The 19,628-nt window shown below is 49.9% G+C and overlaps 2 protein-coding genes across 2 annotated transcripts; one reads left to right on the top strand and one right to left on the bottom strand.

Annotated features, from left to right (window-relative positions):
* Positions 1 to 694: 694 nt before the first annotated feature.
* Positions 695 to 1,627, bottom strand: LOC311200878 (olfactory receptor 14A16-like; the record flags this gene model as incomplete). Its single annotated transcript, XM_084275181.1, has 1 exon — positions 695 to 1,627. The coding sequence occupies one exon, from the start codon at positions 1,625 to 1,627 to the stop codon at positions 695 to 697; it is 933 nt and encodes a 310-aa protein (XP_084131307.1).
* Positions 1,628 to 2,332: 705 nt separating this feature from the next.
* Positions 2,333 to 8,104, top strand: LOC311200879 (olfactory receptor 14I1-like; the record flags this gene model as incomplete). Its single annotated transcript, XM_084275182.1, has 2 exons — positions 2,333 to 2,416; positions 7,151 to 8,104. 2 exons carry the CDS (start codon positions 2,333 to 2,335, stop codon positions 8,102 to 8,104), a joined length of 1,038 nt encoding a protein of 345 aa, XP_084131308.1.
* Between the last annotated feature and the right edge of the window lie 11,524 nt (positions 8,105 to 19,628).

Genomic DNA, 19,628 nt, shown 5'->3' on the forward strand with positions numbered 1-19,628 from the left:
AGGAGATTCTCTCCCAGAACAGATTTAATCAGGTACATGGAAAGGTCACTTATCAACACACTGACCTCCTGACAGTTCAGTTCATTAGACTTCTGAAATATGGGACATTCTCCAACTCTCAGAGTCTAAAAGCAGGAACAACAGACTGAGCAGCATCTGAAAGACCAAAAAGCAATCTGAGATGGAATTCAGTGAGGATCCGTCCATCTGGTCAGCTGAAAACCTGTCCTTAGGCATGGCCGCATCATCAGTAGAGATGGAAGGACCTGCATGATGTGGGAGGTGAAAGAGACAAACTAGTGGTAAGACAGGTACAGTGGAAGGTGAGTATTTCTTCTGCTGTCCTGGATACCAATCCTGGAAATTCCCATTCTGTGCTGGTGGGAAAGCATTGCCATTCCAGACAAGCAGAGGAGTGATTCAGGAGATGAAGAGGTGCTTGTAAATTAGAAAAAAAAAAAAAAAAAAAAAAAAAAGAAGGAAAAATTGTGTCCCTTTGGAGGCTGACATGCTGCAAAGTGTGCATACTTTGTCATTTCATAGTGTCTGAAGCAGAGAACACTTAGAGATACTGGGTTAGGAATAGGACTAATGTGCACCATGTAATTATAACATAGACAATCTAAAAGGGAAAAATACTTGAAAAAATTAAAACCTACTAAATAGAGACTACATTGTTGTTGATATGAGCAGTTTATTGCTGCTTAGAACATCCAGTCATCAGTTTCCACATGGCATCCTTGAGCTCCTGGTTCCTCATGCTGTAGATGAGGGGGTTCACTACTGGTGAAAACACTGAGTACAGAAATGCCAATACCAGGTCAAGAAAGAAGGAGGAGAGGAAGGAAGGCTTCAGGTAGGCAAACACTCCAGTGCTGACAAACAGGGAGATCACAGCCAGGTGAGGGAGGCAGGTGGAAAAGGCTTTGTACCGTCCCTGCTGCAAGGGGATCCTCAGCACAGCCCTGAAGATCTGCACATAGGACACCACAATGAACACAAAACACCCAAAACATAAACAGGCACCAACCACAAGGAAGCCAATTTCCCTGAGGTAGGAATCTGAGCAGGAGAGCTTGAGGATCGGGGGGATTTCACAGAAGAACTGGTCAACAGCATTGCCCTTGCACAGGGGCAGTGAAAATGTATTGATTGTGTGCAACATGGAATAGAGAAACCCACTGGCCCAGGCAGCTGCTGCCATGTGGACACAAGCTCTGCTGCCCAGGAGGGTCCCGTAGTGCAGGGGGTGGCAGATGGCAACGTAGCGGTCATAGGCCATGACAGTGAGGAGACAGAGCTCTGTGGCGATCAAAAATAGAAAGAGAAAGAGTTGAGCCACACATCCTGTGTAGGAAATGGCCCTGGTGTCCCACAAGGAATTGGCCATGGATTTGGGAACAGTGGTAGAGATGCAGCCAAGGTCAGTAAGAGAGAGGTTGAGGAGGAAGAAGTACATGGGGGTGTGGAGGTGGTGGTCACAGGCTATGGTGATGATGATGAGGCCATTGCCCAGGAGAGCAGCCAGGTAGATGCCCAGGAAGAGGCAGAAGTGCAGGAGCTGCAGCTCCCATGTGTCTGCAAAGGGCAGGAGGAGGAACTGGCTGATGGAGCTGCTGTTGGACATCTGCTACCATCAAGTGTAGAGACCTGTCCAAGGAGGAAAAGGCAGTGAGAACTTCGTGAATTCTTATATGAGGCCTCTTCCAATTCATAGTGAATGCCCTCAGATTGACTCTATATTCAGGAGGTCCCTTTTGGGAGGTCTCCTTTGTGCTGGCTGGAGCGTACCACTGCTGGGAGGAGGGTCAGCTGTGGGCTCATGAGAACTCAGTCCTGCCTGGCAGCAGTCAGTAAATAGAAGGATGGTGTGATCTCAGACTAAGTCCCCTGTGGATAGGAATGAGCTTTTCAGCACTGTCACTCCAGTTTCACCCAGGGGCGGAGCAGAGCTTTGCAGCTTTGGTTTTCTCCTGCCTGTACCTGAGGAGTGTTTGTTCTGTCTGCACTCCCTGACATTGCTGCTGCAGTGCCAGTGAAACCTTCCCCTGAGTGCAGAGTGGGGAGAGCTGCTCTGTCCATCAGCCCTGGTCTCAGCTGCCCTGTGCTGGACACTCTGTGATCACACCCTGGTGTTCCCCGCATAAGAAACTGGACCCCATACAGAGCAGAGGAATCCAGTCTCGCAGGGCAGAGCTCCAAAGCCCTCCTGAGGTCTCATCCTACCCAAGGAAGATCTCAGCTCCCTTCTCCCAGCCAGGGACACACAGGGCTCATTGCAGTTGGCCAAACACAGGCGATGAGCAGCATTTCCATGCCCTCAGTGCCAAGCATGGGGCTCCTCTCTGAGGCACAAGAGTCTGTAGGAGAGCGGTGCCATTTTGGGAGGCAGCTGCAGCCCAGCAGGAACCCCTGGGTAATAGTGGTACAAAAGCAACAAGGACAGGAGGGGAAACAGCAACAAATGTTCCAGCCAACACTGGAAGGACAAGGACAGACAGACAGGCACTCAGGGGTTTCTGAGGTTTTCAGGGGCTGCCAAGGAGACAACTCAGTCTAAAATCCTGGAACTCCAGGCTCTGATTCTGAGCTGGGTGGCACAAACCAGGGGGTCACTGTGGGAAAGTGTCTGCTCTGAGGGGGATGTTGGGGAGGTACCAAATCCCCACTACCAGGACATTTCTGGGAGCAGCTCCTTCTCAACTCCCTGCCCATGTCTCTGCTGCCTGGAGCTGTCCCTGCAGCTGCTTTTCTTTGCTTATGTCACCTCCAGCTCTGTGCTTACCGACCTCATCCAAACTGCCCTGCACTGAGGTCTTCTCTGCAGACCACTTTGGGAGAAATAACTTCTCATTTACCACAGTCAGAAAGTCCACAAGAGAGGAAATGTCAAAGTAAAGACACTGTCAGGAAGGAAAATGCCTCCTTCATGTCATTCTTCATAGTCCCTTCCGAATTTTTATAAGGATCAGCTGGAGCTGGGAGCAAAGCTGACCCATGCAGCACTGTCTTACAGCAGAAGGACCCTACACTGTGCTACACACTTTACACCCACAGCTTCTTTCTGCAGCGATGCTGATGGTAGCTCACCAGGCAGGCTTCTTGCTGACCCTGGCAGCAGCAGAGTCCCTGCCCCAGCACACAGTCCCTGGGGTGCAGGGACCCTGCTCACAAGGACAGCCCTGGGCACCCCTGGGTGCACACACTGCTTCACACCTCTGCAGCCATGTCCAGGAGAAGACAGCTGTCCTGCACTGTCCTTCTGATGGGGCAGAAGGGCATCCCTTCCAGGCAGCACTTTCTGGTCCTAGAGAGAACCTGTCCTCCTGACAGACCCCACACACTGCCCCATGTCCCAGCTTTAGGAGATGCCTCCAGGAACAGAACCTGCATTGCCCTGCACCCACAGACATACCAGGCAGAGTGCTGTGGAGATTTCTCCTCCAGTGAGCTCTCAGCATCCATCAGCTCTCTCAGCCTCACAGGTCTCCCCTTGGTGCCTACAGGCAGTGTCCCCAGCCCTGTGTGCTTGGCAGAGGAGCTGCTCCTGGGCAGAGCTGTCTCTCTGCAGCGCTGTAATAATTCTTGAGCTCCCACTGTCCCAGGAGCCGAGCCCAGCTCAGCGGGAGAAGAGCAGGTGAAGACATCATACCCTCTGTTGCCTCTGGGCTCCTCCCTGGAGCTCCAGGGAATCTACTTGGAAAGACACTGAAGTCCTCTCTGATGTTCCCTCCCTTGGCTGGGGAGAAATCCTGTCCTGCAGAGTCCTTTCTCCTGATCAAACCAGAGCTGGGCAGGACAATCATCTTTTTTGTGTCTCCCCATGAGGCAGGACCACCAGGCAGCAAAAGGAAGGGGACTCTTTCCCCCTGTGAAAGAAAGAGAGTTTAGTCGACTCACTCCAGACCCCTCATCCTTGCTTTGCAGCCCTGGGGCTGGAAGGGAACACAGCTCTGGCCTGTGTGTGCCTCAAAGCCATTGGATCTGGGATTCTTCTTTCCACAGTTCTGGTGTGCACAAAATAGGCACCTTCTGTCTGGGAGCTGCTGGTCCCAGCTCCCATGGGAATTACTTGGGGTGGAGGTAAGTTTGTAAGGTCCCCTCCTCCATGACAGTGGACTTCATCTGATTGAAAATGTATGTCACCCCCATTCATCTGTACTCATAACTGAAGACCAGGAGTGACTCTTTGGGAGCCCATGCCAGAGGCTTCTGCTCCTCATGCACACCTGGGAGTTTGTGAGACAATTCAAGATTTTAGTTTTCCTTGTTAGAAATCTCTCCTCACTCCTGTCTTTTACTTCTGCAACACTTTTCCATACCCAGAGTCAGCAGATGTCCCAAAAGCAGCTCCATCAGCCAGTTCCTCCTCCTGGCCTTTGCAGACACATGGGAGCTGCAGCTCCTGCACTTCTGACTCTTTCTGGGCATCTACTTGGCTGCCCTCCTGGGCAAGAGTGTCATGATCATTACTGCAGCCTACAACCATTGACTCCACATGCCCATGGATTTGTTCCTCTTCCATACCTTGTCGAATGTGTGGTGCTCACCAAAGCTGCTCTATCTCTCCCCCTCCTCGGCTGCATAGGGGAGAGAAGATGTAACAAAAGGTCAAGCTCTGGTAGAGTTTGAAGATGATGTCAGACACTGTTATGACCATTCCCTTGGCTAGGAAAGCCCTGAGCCCCAAGGTTACTGGTGCTCCTAGTGAGGGAGTTTTCAGGCCAGTAAGATCCTTCATCCCTCACAGATGTTGTTTGGGTGCTGTTGCTGGGTATTGAGCATTTGTGAAACTTGATGCTGATAGAGCTGCAAAGTGATGTCAGGAAAGGCTAGGACCCCTCCATTCAACTGAAAAGCCTTGAAGCCCAAGGTTACTGGTTCTTCTAATCCCCACGCTGGGGAGGTGCCCAAAACCTTTCTTAGTCCACACACATTTTGCTTGGGAAGTATTTCTCTACATTTAACTGTTTTGAAGGTGGAGGCTGGTAGAATAAACTTGACACAACAGTAAACCCATCCAGTTCTCTCCTTCCTCTGATTGAGTGGCACAGGGGGATAGGGATTGGGGGTTGGGGTCAGGTCATCACACATTGTCTCAGCTGCTCTTTCCTCATCATGGGGAAGACTCCTCACAGTCTCCCCTTGCTCCAGCATTGGGTCCCACCCACAGGAGACAGTCCTTCATGAACCCCTCCAAGTCCTTCTCACATGGATTCAGATCATCACCAACTGCTCCAGGGTGGGTCACTCTAATGGGGTGCCATCCTTCAGCAACAGACTGCTCCAGCCTGGGTCCTCCACAGCCCTGCCAGCAAACCTGCTCCAGCACAGGCTTCCTATGAGGTCACAGCCTCCCTCAGGTGTCTGCACCTGCCTGAGCATGGTGAGGTCTACAGGCTGCATGTAGAATCACTGTTCCATATCATCCAGCATGGCTTGAGGGGGTCCAGCCTCATTCACCATGGTCTTCTCCACAAACTGCAGGGAATCTCTACTGCCGGGCTTGGAGGACCTTCTCCCCCTACATCAGTGATCTTGTTGTCTGCCAAGTCCCTTATAGATCTTTGCTCTTTTATCTGATAGCAAAGAGCAACAGATAATTTTTATTTCCTTAATAAATATATTGTCACAGCAAATATATTTTCACTTCCACTCTGCCTGGGCAATGTTGCTGACCAGTTCTGTGAAATCACCCAGATCCTCAAGCTCTCTTGCTCATGGGCCATGCTCAGGGAAATTGTGGTCTGAGCTTGTTTGGCATTTGGGTGGGTTTTTTTTGTTCATTGTGGTGTCTTTTGTGCAGATCTTCAGGGCTGTGCTGAGGATCCCATTGGAGTAGGGATGGCACAGAGCCTTTTCCATATGCTTTTCTTACCTGGGAGTGGACTCCTTGTTTGTCAGCACTGCCATGTTTGCCTACCTGAAGTCCACCTCCATCTCCTCCCTATTTACAGATTCACAGATTCACAGAATTGGGGTTGGAAGGGATCTCCAGAGATCATCAAGTCCAACCCCCCTGACAAAGCAGGTTCCACAGGACAGATCACACAGGTTGGTGTCCAGAGAGGTCTTGAATATCTCCAGACAAGGAGATTCCACAACCCCCCTAGGCAGCCTGTCCCAGGGATCTGTCGCCCTCACAGTCAAAATATCTTCTCCAATTTTGGTGTTGAATCTCCTATTCTCCAACTTGAAGCCATTGCCCCTTGTCCAGCCTCCACAGACCACTTAACCTGTTAGACATATTTTTTAATCAGTGGTTCCACCAGTAGTGAACCCCCTCATCTACAGCATGAGGAACCAGGAGCTCAAGGATGCCCTGTGGAAATTGATGACTGGATGTTTCTAAGCAGCAACCAAGTGATCATCTTCTTCATTGTATTGCTGACCCTGATGATTCAATGAAATGTAATCATGGTGAATAGATTGATGGAGATGCAGCTTAAGAGACAATTAATATAACTTTAATATAAGAATTTTCATGTTTTTAGGAATAGATTTGTTTTGGATTTTAGTAGATGTGGTTTTGCCCCAGCTGAGAGCCGAGCACCACACAGTCACTTGTTCTTTAAAGGGAAGACCGTTGGGGAACAAGTTGGGGTGGAGGGAGAGGGAAGGAAAAGGGAAAAAAACTCCAAATCCAAGTAAAAAAATCCCCATGGGTTGGGATAAGAATATTTTACTAGAATAGCAGAAAAAGAGATATAACAATGATAACAGGACTTTGTAGCTAAGTATATGAGACTGGTGATACACAATGCAATTTGTCACCAAACCACACAACTCAGGCCGTGCAGCCAAGAGGTGTCCAGAAATCTGTACCATCCCCAGAACTGCACGTCCTGGAACTGCCTCCTCCTCCTTCCAACAGCCCCCCTTTTATGCTGAGCATGATGTAACTGATATGGAATACCACCTTTGGCCAGTTCGGGTCACCTGTCCTGGCTGTATCCCCTTCCTTCTCCTTAGGAGGGAAATAGGAACAACTGAAAAGTCCTTGACTGCTTGGCAACAACCAGAAACATCAGGGTGTTATCAGCACTGCTCTCCTCCCAACTCCCAAACATGGCATTCCATCTGCTATTAGAAAAGAAAATAACTCCTTACCAGCCATAACAAGGACACTGACATCACTTCCCCATCAAAGGGGCTGGTTGAGGATGGGTGGAGGTACAAACCTGACAAGGTTTGTACCATCAGCCAGTTCCTCCTCCTGCCCTTTGCAGACACACGGGAGCTGCAGCTCCTGCACTTCTGCCTCTTCCTGGGCATCTACCTGGCTGCCCTCCTGGGCAATGGCCTCATCATCATCACCATAGCCTGTGACCACCACCTCCACACCCCCATGTACTTCTTCCTCCTTAACCTCTCTGTTCTTGACCTTGGCTGCATCTCCACCACTGTTCCCAAATCCATGGCCAATTCCTTGTGGGACACCAGGGCCATTTCCTACACAGGATGTATGGCTCAAATCTTTTTCTTTTTCTTTTCAATCTCTACAGAGTATTCTCTCCTCACCATCATGGCCTATGACCGCTACGTTGCCATCTGCCACCCCCTGCACTACGGGACCCTCCTGGGCAGCAGAGCTTGTGTCCACATGGCAGCAGCTGCCTGGGCCAGTGGATTTCTCCATGCTTTACTGCATACAGCCAATACATTTTCCCTTCCCCTCTGCCATGGCAACGCTGTTGACCAGTTCTTCTGTGAAATCCCCCCGATCCTCAAGCTCTGCTGCTCAGATGCCTACCTCAGGGAAATTGGAGCCATTGTGGTCAGTTCCTGTCTAGTTTTTGGGTGTTTTGTGTTCATTGTGGTGTCCTATGTGCAGATCTTCAGGGCTGTGCTGAGGATTCCCTCGCACCAGGGACGGCACAAAGCCTTTTCCACCTGCCTCCCTCACATGGCCGTGGTCTCCCTGTTTGTCAGCACTGTTGTGTTTGCCCACCTGAAGCCCCCCTCCATCTCCTCCCTATTTTTGGACATGGTATTGGCATTTATTTACACAGTGGTTCCACCAGCAGTGAACCCCCTCATCTACAGCATGAGGAACCAGGAGCTCAAGGATGCCGTGTGGAAACTGATGACTGGATGTTTCTAAGAAACAATAAACTGATCATATTCTGCATATCACTGGCCATGGAACTCATTATGACCAGCTGTAGTCTGTAGTATTCTTAGTTGTTGGTTGTTTTTCCTTCCATTTTGACTATCATGTAAAAGCATGTTTCATGTTCATCCCATTTCTAATGCAGCATCTTCTGGTCTTGTGTGACCCAGATGCCGCGTAATGACGAGCTGTGCTCTCTGCATCATATCTGCCTCCAAAGGGCTACAATTTTTCCTTTCTTTTTTTCCCCATACATTTAGAAATAATTTACAAGCAAATTTTCATCAGCTGAATCCTATGTCTGGAATGGCAGTGACTTCCCACCTGCACAGAGCAGGAATTTCCAGTATTGGCACCCACAGCAGCAGAAGACATACTCACCTATACCTGCATTACCTCCAGTGTGTCTCTTTCATCTCCCTAGTCATTCAGCTGTTTCCACCTCTCCTGATGGCACAGCCATGCCTAAGTACATCTTTTCATCAGACTGGCTGGATGTATGCACTTCACCTTGTTCACAGGATTCCACCTCCAGTTGCTCTTTGTTTATTCAGCTGCAGCTCACCTCTCTGGTTTCTGCTTTGAGCTCCAGAGAGCATGAAAATGTCCCATCTCTCAGAAGTCTAATGAACGGTTCTGTCAGGAGGTCAGTGTGTTGATAAGTGACCTTTCTATGTATCTAATTAAAACTGTTCTGGGAGAGAATCTCCTCTGAAAGCTGACCCCCTGCACACGCTGCTTGGCCGTAGCAGGCAGCTGAGGAGAGAGATTTCATGGGTATTAAACTGTGTCATGTTGAACTGCTGTTTGTTGTCAGAGAAATCTGTCTGTGCCAGGAAAAGTGTTGGGAGTCCCAGGAGGCCAGTGAGGGATCTGCTGGGCTTGGGGAAGAGCAAGGTTCTCCATGCAGGGTTGGATCTCCAGAGACTGCTTTACCTGCCTGTCCAGATCTCCTTAGGAGAGTGATACCCATCACAGAATGCTGCTGTCACTTCTTCTATCAACTGAGCCATGACAGGAAATACCAATGAAGGGAAAATATCCTCCATTGTAATATTCCTTTGAACTGTTCATCATTAAATACCTAACTGTAATCCAATTATTTGTAGAAGTCTGGATTTTTTTTATGAAAAGCACTTAAAGGATATGCTTTTTAAGGCTTTCTGTATTTTCATGAGTCCCATTTTGTATTTGCTTCTGCGTCCACGGACCTCAGATATTAAGAGGACACTGAAGAAACCTCTCAAAATGTCAAACTCAGACCTAATGTCCAAAGAACCTTGAAGCGTTCATGGGCCCTGCTGGGAGCCATTACTGACAAAGCCTCCCCATGAACATCTTACACCTCGCAAGTGGAGGCCATGAGGACAAACACGGGCACAGGGCAGGCAGCTCTGATGCTGAGGACACCCTGGCTTGTTCTGATGAAACAGAAATGCCAAGCGCTTATCCCCAGCCCCTGGGCACGGAGATCCTGACCCTCACCTGTGTCTCAGGGCTCTTTCATGGGATGTGGGCAGTGTGATGCCAAGGGTAGGACAGGGGTATGACACATGGATGACTCCCTAGGTTGTCCCTAGGTTCAGCGAGGCAATGATGTTCCATGGCCACGAGGACAATGTGTCTCTTCTGAGGCCTCTGCAGGGACATCAGCCATTGCCAAGGGGGAAAAGACCTTGTTTCTATCAGGCCCTTTCAGCCTGGCCAACACCCTTGACCTTCTGCACCACTGCCCCACACCTGTGCCTGTTTCCCTGCAGGCTGCAGGCACCTAACCACTTTCCCCAATTTGTTCTCACCCCAGGATGTCCCTGCCTGTACTGCTGTCTCCCCCTCCTCGCCAGTTGTTCCCAGATAAACCAAGCAACCAGCTCATACACACTTCCACCAAGTAACTCCAAACACCACAGCATTACCCTCAGAATGGCATTTCTTTAGGCTCATAACCCATCTGCACCTCTATTTTTAATTGCCATTCATTTGAAAAGGAAATTTCAAGCTCTCTGAGCTACCCCTATACTCTTCACAGACTCCCCTTCCCCAGGCTAAAGAAGCCTGGGTCTCACAGCCTCTCCACACAAGACCCCTAACCCTATCTTGGCAGAATTGGCTGATTCCAGCTGCCCAGGCAGTCCTCCCTCACACCAACCAGTGCTCCCCGAGCTTACATTCTGGTGAACAGCATGTGAATCAGGAAGGGCCTTGATGCTGTGCAAGCACTGGGCAGCAATGAATAAATTATCATGTGTCACCAATGCTGGATTGGTCACAAAACAGGATGATGTGTTGGTTCTACCCCTGTTGTGGTTATCCCCTGATGCAGAACATCACAAGATCAGAAGGAGCACATCAGCTCTGGTTGGAAAAGTTCTTGAGGTTTCTCTTTGTAAAACCACAGATGTTTTTGCCAGGATCTGCTGGAAGTGAAGCTCCGATGTGTCAGCGGTTAATGTGTGCGTGTAGAAGCCTCAACTGACTTGTGGTGCCTCAGCAAGAGGCATTAAAGGACATGATAGAAAATAAATAAAAAGAGGAGAGAGTAATGTAAATGCTTGTGGTAGTTCAACCCCAAACAGTGGCTGAGCACCACACACCACTGGCTCACTCCCAGAGGAGAAAGAGACAGAGCCTCTGTTGGTTGGGATAAGGACAGTTTACTGAAAAAAGCACCATGAAACTAGAACAATAAACAGCCCATGACACTCATACCCGGTGAGAACACAGAATACCATACCCACCTGAGGGTTACAGAGTGCTGCAGGACAGGAGGACCAACCCAACACCCCAGCTGCACTCAGACTGCCCTGGAGGCACCCAGGAGTGGTGCCCAAACCAGCTTCTTTATGGAGAAGTGATGTCAGGTGGTGTGGAAAACAGCCAGGGCTAACTCAACCTCCCCAAGCAGCCAGCACAGGTGAGATAACCGCAGCCTGACCAGAACCAGGACAATATCTACCCCTTTTTGCACATCATCTACATCATGGCCAGATGGGTTTGCCTCTGCACTCCCAGTTGCTTTGTTTCCATTGCTGCAACCACCCCCACAGGGCATTGGCCACCATCCAGGAGTGAGTATAGAGGTAGAATTTTGGCCGCTTTTCTCATTTGGCAATGTTTAAAGCCAGCTGGATGGCTTTTACCTCTGCAATCTTGCCCTCTAATCTTGTTCATCATACTTGCCTTCCAAAAAATGGCTGAGCAGTCCCTTCAAGAGGACCACAAGCACAATGACAGTCTGGTGGGCTGACTACTGGAAGCTGGTGCAGCATTTTTCCTGGAGAAATCTCTTTCTGTAACTTTTCCCTTGCAGCTTCTTCACTCAGGATTGGAGGTGGGTTTCCCATCTCACCTCCTCATGTCTTCACCATGGTCATGCAGAGAGAATGGATACCTCTTGGCGTGTACTTTTTACTGGAACAGGGGAAGGCTTACTTCAGATGGCTGAGATAAGGGAGGAACAAAGATTTTCTTTAAATAGATGGAGTTGGCCAGACACCTCAGCCACTCTCGGTGCTTCTCCCTTTCCCCAATCCATTACTGCCAGTCAGTTGGCATATGATGCTGGTGCACTCCACACAGACTTACACCACATGGGTGAGGAACATTGGACTTCATCAGGATTGGTGGGTAGCTGCAGATCATCAGGATCATAGTAATTCATCTCTCACATGGTTAATCCCCTCAAACACTGCATACTCTGATCTGTGGTCATGCACTTGCCTGGCCAACACATGACATACTCACTGAACAGGTACCTTTCCCCCACACTTGACAGAAGTTGCCTCCAGATCCTGAGGGCTTGAGACTTCTTTCCAATCACCTTGTCAATGACTCATTTTCTGGACAGGGATCCCAGCTGCTTGGTCTCCCTGCCTTCTAATTCCAGGCTGCCTGCCCCATTGTCTCAGCATCGGAGAAGCCAGGTGATGATGTGCTCCCCTGGAAGGCAGCTGAAATCTTTTCTCATTTCTCCCAGGACACTCATGTACAAGGATCAGGTTATAATGCTCACTCCTCGAGGAGAAACAGACAGACCCTCTGTGGGTTTGGAGGAAGACAGTTTACTGACAAAATCACAGTGAAAAAATGATAACAGCACATTGCAAACTACACTCACATCCAGTGATAACAGAGAGTACTTTATTGACCAAAGGATCACAAGGTACTGCACAATGCAAGGACAAACCAAATGCCACAGCCACACTCAGACTGCCCTTAAGGAACCCAGGAGTGCCGCTCCCCAACCAGCCCCTTTTATGGGGGAGTGATGTGAGGTGGTGAGGAAAACAGCCTGGGCACACTCAGCTCAAGTGTACTAACTCAAGTCACCACTGCTGGCTAATTGGGGAGGTGAACTCTTGCCTGTCCAGAAGCAGGACAGCTGTGCATTTAATCTCCCCTGTCTGTCACATATTTCTACCTTTCCAAAGTCAATTGTCCATGTCTTAAATTATAGTTCCAACAGTGGATCTGCACACCATTGCTTCTGGTTGCTCTCAAAATTTCCCTTCTACTTCCCCTAGGACCATTCAGACACCTCTCAACCATCCAGCTGCTGCTCTGAGTTTCAGGGAGTTAAACCCTTGCCTTTCTGGCAGTTGTCTGACTCATTCTGTCTTTAGCCAGCTCTTGAGTTGTGGTGATTTCAAAGCCTCCTTCCTCACTAGAACATTTCTCACAGGGTTAAGCTTTGTGGAAGGTGAGTCTCACTGGTGGCAGATTGCACTTGGCATAGAGTGAGGAGTGTTGAATGTAATGATGAATCTTGTCAAGTTTCTTCTGTTGAAGGGAAAATAACTCCCTCTGTGCTGCCTGTGTGCAGCCAGTTCTCTAAGGAAAGCAGGGGAGCTGGTACAGAGGGGCTGTAATGCCCCACTGTGGAGTGCAGCAGAGAGACCTAATGTAAGGACAAGGGATGCAAGTCCCAGTTGGCTGGTGAGAGTCATGGTGGGCTTGTGGAGATGTGCAGCAAGGTTGTCCCCACTGCCTCAAGGGACCCTTTTTCAGACCAGTCCAGAGGTCCTTAGGAGGCACCCTGGATCAATCTCAGTCAGAGGTTGTCACCTCTCCTCTACAGTGAAAATAATAACCTACACCCTTAAAAAGAAATCAATTTTACTCTGAGCTCCCTTTGAAACAGCTTCAATGATCTGTATATCTCTTGAAAACTTGAATATAATTACATCAAGAGACACCGCTCATTAGGGCTTGCTTTTTTTATTTTTAATTAGCTCTGGGGTGCATTTGGTGCTGAGTCCTTGAAGCTCAGGTACTGAGAGGAAATTACACAAGAAATTCCATGTCAAAAGCAGAAGCCAAAGTACCCTGAAGTATTAATGAGTCCCGCTGAGAGCCATTGCTGGCTGAGCCTCCCCAGGGACTCGTTAGAGCAGGTAATTGGAGGCCATGTTGGCTGGTAGGCAAAGGCAATGTACAAGCAGCTGAAATGCTGAGAAAGCCCTGAGTTGGTTTGATGAAGCAGAAAGGCCAAGCCCTTACCCCCAGCCCCAGGAAAGACAGGTCCTGCCCCTCAGGCATTGCTCAGGCTCTTCCTGGTGCAGCGTGGGGTGTATAACACTCAGACAAGAACAACAAGGCTGAGGTGCTTAATGAGATCTTTGCCACTGTCTTCAGTAATAGGAGCAGTTGTACAGAGAGAATCCAATTCCCTGAGCTCGGAGACAGGGACAGGGAGGAGAATGAGACCCCCTCAATCCAGGAGGAGATGGTACTGGTTCACCACAGAGGTGTGCACAGATCTGTGGGGCTGAATGGGATGCAGCCAAGGGTGCTGAAAGAGATGCAAGGGGGGTTCACCAAGCCACTTTCCATCAGTCCTGGCTGACTGGATCAGTCAACGTAACCCCCTATATAAGAAGGGACAGAAAGATGATCAGGGTATTTACAGGCCTGATAGTTTGACTTCAGTCCTAGAGAAGCTGATGGAGCAGATCATCCTGAGCAGCATTATCCAGTTCATGAAGAAGCCCCAAGTGATCAGGCCCAGTCAGCTTGGCTTCATAAGGGTTCCTGTTTGACCAACCGGATCTCCCTCTATAACAGGCCAAGAACATGCTGAGGAGAGAGTGTTTCATAGTCCTAACCATGATCATCTGCTGTCAAATCATGTGGCCAAAGGAATTCCCCAGCAGGCTCAAAAATGCTGCTCCCAGGCACTGCCCTCTTTCAGCAGTGCTCCATTGGACATTGGGTCTCCCTGCATGCCTCTTGGAACACATCTAGCACCTCAGTCTAAACACCTCCCTCCCAGCCTTCACCCCAAGTAATGCCCATGTGAGCTGGGACAATCAGCTCCCAGGCAGCAGGTGCCTCTTTTGTGCCCACTGGAACTGAGGTGGGGTTTGAGGAAGCCATAGGGCAGAGCTGTGTCCCCTTCCAGCCCCAGGGCTGCAAAGCAAGGATGAGGGTTTTGGAGAGAGTCACCTGACTCCTTCCTTCCACAGGGGAAAAGAGACCCCTCATTGTCCCTGTCTGTGTCTCCTGTCTCATGCAGAGACAAGGAAAGGAGATTCTCCTGCCCAGCTCTGATCAGGAGAAATGACAGAAGGAGATATTCAAGACCCGTCTGGACGCCTGTCTGAGTGATATGTCCTAGGGAGCTGCTTTGGCAGGGGGGTTGGACCCGATGATCTCTTGAGGTCCCTTCCAACCCCTACAATTCTATGATTCTATGATTCTCTCCAGATGAGGGAGGTAACTTTAGTGAGGAATTCAGTGTCTTTCAAAGTTGGTTCCTTGGAGCTCCAGAGACACCTTGAAGGAGCCCAAGGGGATGGAATATGTAACACCTTCACCTGCTCCTCTGCTGTGAGCTGGGCTGGGCTCCTGGGACTGTGGGAGCTCATGAAACATTACAGCGCTGCAGAGAGGCAGCTCTGCCCAGGAGCAGCTCCTCTGCCAAGCACACAGGGCTGGGGACACTGCCTGTAGGCACCGAGGGGAGACCTGTGAGGCTGAGAGAGCTGATGGATGCTGAGAGCTCACTGGACGAGAAATCTCCACAGCCTCTCCCTGGTATGTCTGTGGGTGCAGGGCAATGCAGGTCCTATTCCTGGAGGGATGTCCTAAAGCTGGGACATGGGGGGTCTGTCAGGAGAACAGGTTCTCTCTATGACCAGAAAGTGCTGCCTGGAAGGGATGCCCTTCTGCCCCAGCAGAGGGACAGGGCAGGACAACTGTCTTCTCCTGGGCATAGCTGCAGAGTTGTGAAGCAGTGTGTGCACCAAGGGATGCCCAGGGCTGACATCATGAGCAGGGTCCCTGCGGCCCAGGGACTGTGTGCTGGGGCAATTACTCTGCTGCTACCAGGGTCAGCACTCAGCCTACCTGGTGGGCTTCCATAAGGATCGCTGCAGAAAGAAGCTGTGGGTGTAAATTGTGCAGTGTAGGGTCCTTCTGCTGTAAGACAGTGCTGCATGGGTCAGCTTTGCTCCCAGCTCCAGCTGATCTCTTCAGAAGTTCTGAAGGGACTATGAAGAATGACATGAAGGAAGCATTTGCCTTCCTGTCAGAGTCTTTACTATGACAATTCCTGTCTTGTGGACTTTCTGGCTGTGGTAAATAAGAATTTATTTCTCCCAAAGAGGTCTGCAGAGAAGATCTCAGTGCAGGATAGGTTGGATGAGGTTGTTAGCACAGAGGTGGAGGTGACGTAAGCAAAGAGCAGCAGCTGCAGGGACATCTCCAGGCAGCAGAGACATGGTCAGGGAGTTTAGAAGGAGCTTCTCCCAGTAATGTCCTGTTAGTGGGGATTTGGTACCTCCCCGACATCCCCCTCAGTGCAGACCCTTTCATACAGTGACCCCCTGGTTTGTGCCACCCAGCTCAGAATCAGAGCCTGGAGTTCCAGGATTTTAGACTGAGTCTTCTCCTTAGCAGACAAACACCCTGTGAGGAGAAACCCCTGAGTGCCTGTCTGTCTGTCCCTGTCCTTCCAGCGTTGGCTGGAACATTTGTTGCTGTTTCTCCTCCCGTCCTTGTTGCTTTTGTCCCACCATTACCAGAAGGGTTCCTGCTGGGCTGCAGCTGCCTCTGACAATGGCACCGCTCTCCCAGGGACTCTTGTGCCCCAGAGAGGAGTCCCATGCAGGAGACATCTCAGGATTGAGGCAATGGTAATGCCCTTTATCTCCTGTGTGTGGGCAGCTGCACTGAGCCCTGTGTGTTTCTGGCTGGGAGCAGGGAGCTGAGATCCTCCTTGGGTAAGATGAGACCACAGGAGGGCTTTGGAGTTCTGCCCTGTGAGACTGGATTCCTCAGCTCTCTGTGGGGTCCAATTTCTTCTATGGGGAACACGAGGTTGTGATCAGAGAGCGTCCAGCACAGGGCAGCTGAGAGCAGGGCTGATGGACAGAGCAGCTCTCCCCACTCTGCACTCAGGGGAAGGTTTCACTGGCACTGCAGCAGCAATGTCAGGGAGTCCTGACAGAAGAAACACTCCCCAGTTGCAGTGAGGAGAAAACCAAAGCTCTAAAGCTCTGCTCCGCCCCTGGGTGAAACTGGAGTGACAGTGCTGAAAAGCTCATTCCTATCCACAGGGGATTTAGTCTGAGATCACATACTCCTTCTATTTACTGACTGCTGCCAGGCAGGACTGAGTTCTCGAGAGCCACAGCTGAGCCTCCTCCCAGCAGTGGCACGCTCAAGCCAGCACAAAACAGACCTCCCAAAAGGGACCTGACAAAAGTCCTCCTGAATACAGGGAGTCAATGTGAATTGGAAGAGGTTTTCCTCAAATTAGACTTCCCTAACTTCTCACTGTGCATTTTCCTCCTTGGACAGGTCTCCACATTTGTCAGCAGCAGATGTCCAACAGCAGCTCCATCAGCCAGTTCCTCCTCCTGCCCTTTGCAGACACAAGGGAGCTGCAGCTCCTGCACTTCTGCCTCTTCCTGGGCATCTACCTGGCTTCTCTCCTGGGCAATGGCCTCATCATCATCACCATAGCCTATGACCACCACCTCCACACCCCCATGTACTTCTTCCTCCTCAACCTCTCTGTTACTGACATTGGCTACATCTCCACCACTATTCCCAAGTCCATGGCCAATTCCTTAAGGGATACCAGGGCCATTTCCTACAAAGGATGTGTGGGTCAACTTTTTTTCTTTGTATTTTTGATCATCACAGAGTACTATCTCCTCACTGTCATGGCCTATGACCGCTACGTTGCCATCTGCCACCCCCTGCACTACGGGACCCTCCTGGGCAGCAGAGCTTGTGTCCACATGGTAGCAGCTGCCTGGGGTGGTGGGTTTCTCAGTGCTGTGCTGCACACAGCCAGTACATTTTCACTGCCCCTCTGCCATGGCAATGCTGTTGACCAGTTCTTCTGTGAAATCCCCCAGATCCTCAAGCTCTGCTGCTCAGATGCCTACCTGAGGGAAATTGGTGTCCTTGTCGTCAGTGTCTGTCTTGGTTTTGGGTGTTTTGTGTTCATTGTGGTGTCCTATGTGCAGATCTTCAGGGCTGTGCTGAGGATCCCCTCACAGCATGGACAGCACAAAGCCTTTTCCACCTGCCTCCCTCACTTGGCTGTTGTTTCTGTCTTTGTCAGTACTGCTATGTTTGCCCACTTGAAGCCCCCCTCCTCCTCTTCCCTGGTTTTGGATCTGGTATTCGCATTTCTTTACTCGGTGTTGCCACCAGCAGTGAACCCCCTCATCTACAGCATGAGGAACAAGGAGCTCAAGGATGCCATGTGGAAACTAATGACTGGATGTTTCTAAGCAAGAATAAAGTGCTCATATTCTTCTGAATATCATTGGCAATGTAAATCATGTTAGGACAAAACTGATCTAGTGTGGGCTTTGTTGTTGGTTTCTCTTTTATTCTGTTTTGTCTAAACTATAATAACATGATCAACATCCACCCCATTCCGAATTAAATAACATCTGGTCTTGTGTGACCCAGATACTGCCTAACGATGAGCTGTGCTTGCTTTCCATCATGTCTGCCTGCAAGGGGCACATTTATTCATTTATTTTGTACTTATATTTGAAAACAGTTTACTTAAGCTGAATCACTTGACTACTTGAATCACTTGACTACTTTGGATTTTCTAGGATTGGTACTGATGGTAGCAGAAGAAATACTCACCTTGCCCTGTACCTGCATTACTGCCAGTCTGTCTCTTTCATCTCCCTCATCATTCAGGTGTTTCCACCTCTCCTAAGATGTCCATGCCTAAGGACATCTTTTCAGAAGACTGGCTGGATGTATGAACCTCAATTCCTCACAGCTTTCTACCTCTGTTTGCTCTGTTGTCATTCACATGCCACTCAGCTGCCTGATTTCTGCTTTAACCTTCAGAGAGTTAGAAAACTTTACATCTTTCAGAAGTCTTATGAAGTGCTCTGTTATGTCCTGGTTTTGGCCAGGATAGAGTTAACTTTCTCTCTAGCAGCCAGTGGAATGCAGTGTTTGGGAGTTGGGATGAGAGCCGTGCTTATAGCACTCTGATGTTTCTGGTTATTGCCAGGCAATCAAGGAATTTTCAGCTGTTCCTATTTCCTTGCTAATGACAAGGGAGTGGACACAGCAGGACAGGTGACACAAACTGGCCAAAGAGGGGATTCCATTCAGTTGTGTCATGCTCAGCATAAATGGGAAATTGGTGGGGGAAGGAGAACGCAGCTCCAGGATGTACAGTTTTGGGGACAGTCCATTTTTGGGCTGGCACTGAGCTGTATGTTCTGAGCTTTCCAGTTGGGTGAGAAACCACACTGTGTATCACCAGATTTGTACATTTTGTTACAAAGTCCTATTGATGTTTCTCTCTCGCTGCTGTCCCAGTAAACTGTCCTTTTCCCAACAGGAATCTGCAGCTTCCTGTCCCCTCCCTGGGAAGGCTTCAGGGCAAGAACATCCTTCATCCCTCACACCTTTTGCTTGGGATGTACTGCTGGACATTTAACAGGTTGAAAGGTGGTCGCTGGTGTAGCCGGAAAGTGCAGCACCATATTACTGCCCTAAACCTCCCCTTTCCCTCCCCAAATGCCCCCATATCCAGTCCCAGAACCCACTAAAACATCCCCACACCCCCTCCCAGCACCCATGAGTTCCCCTGTCACCCCTTAAATGCAAGTCCAGCTCCCTCAGCACACCTCCCCCCAAACTCCTGGTAGTCCCCCAGCACCCCATTGTCCCCCAACCTCCCCATTTTTCACCCCCAAAAAGTCCCCAAATCCCCCCAGCACCCCCCTACAAACCCCACATGCCATCTCAGCACCAAGTGGTTCCTCCCCTCCTCATCCCCACGTTAACTCACCTAGCCCATCTTTTATACCTCCCAGCACCATATTACCCTCCCTAAACCCTCCCTTTTTCATTTCCACATCCCTGCATATCTCATGCAAGTGCTCCCATACACCCCCCTCCTTCATCAATCACGGGTACCCCTCCATGCCTTGACCCTCATGTCAGCCTACCCTTAACCCCACCCAGAACCCTTGGTGGCCCCCCACTCCCCTGTATCCTTTTCAAACCCCCCTTC

Source organism: Gallinula chloropus, assembly GCF_964237585.1.
Source record: "Gallinula chloropus genome assembly, chromosome: 25".
Classification (NCBI taxonomy): Eukaryota; Metazoa; Chordata; class Aves; order Gruiformes; family Rallidae; genus Gallinula; species Gallinula chloropus.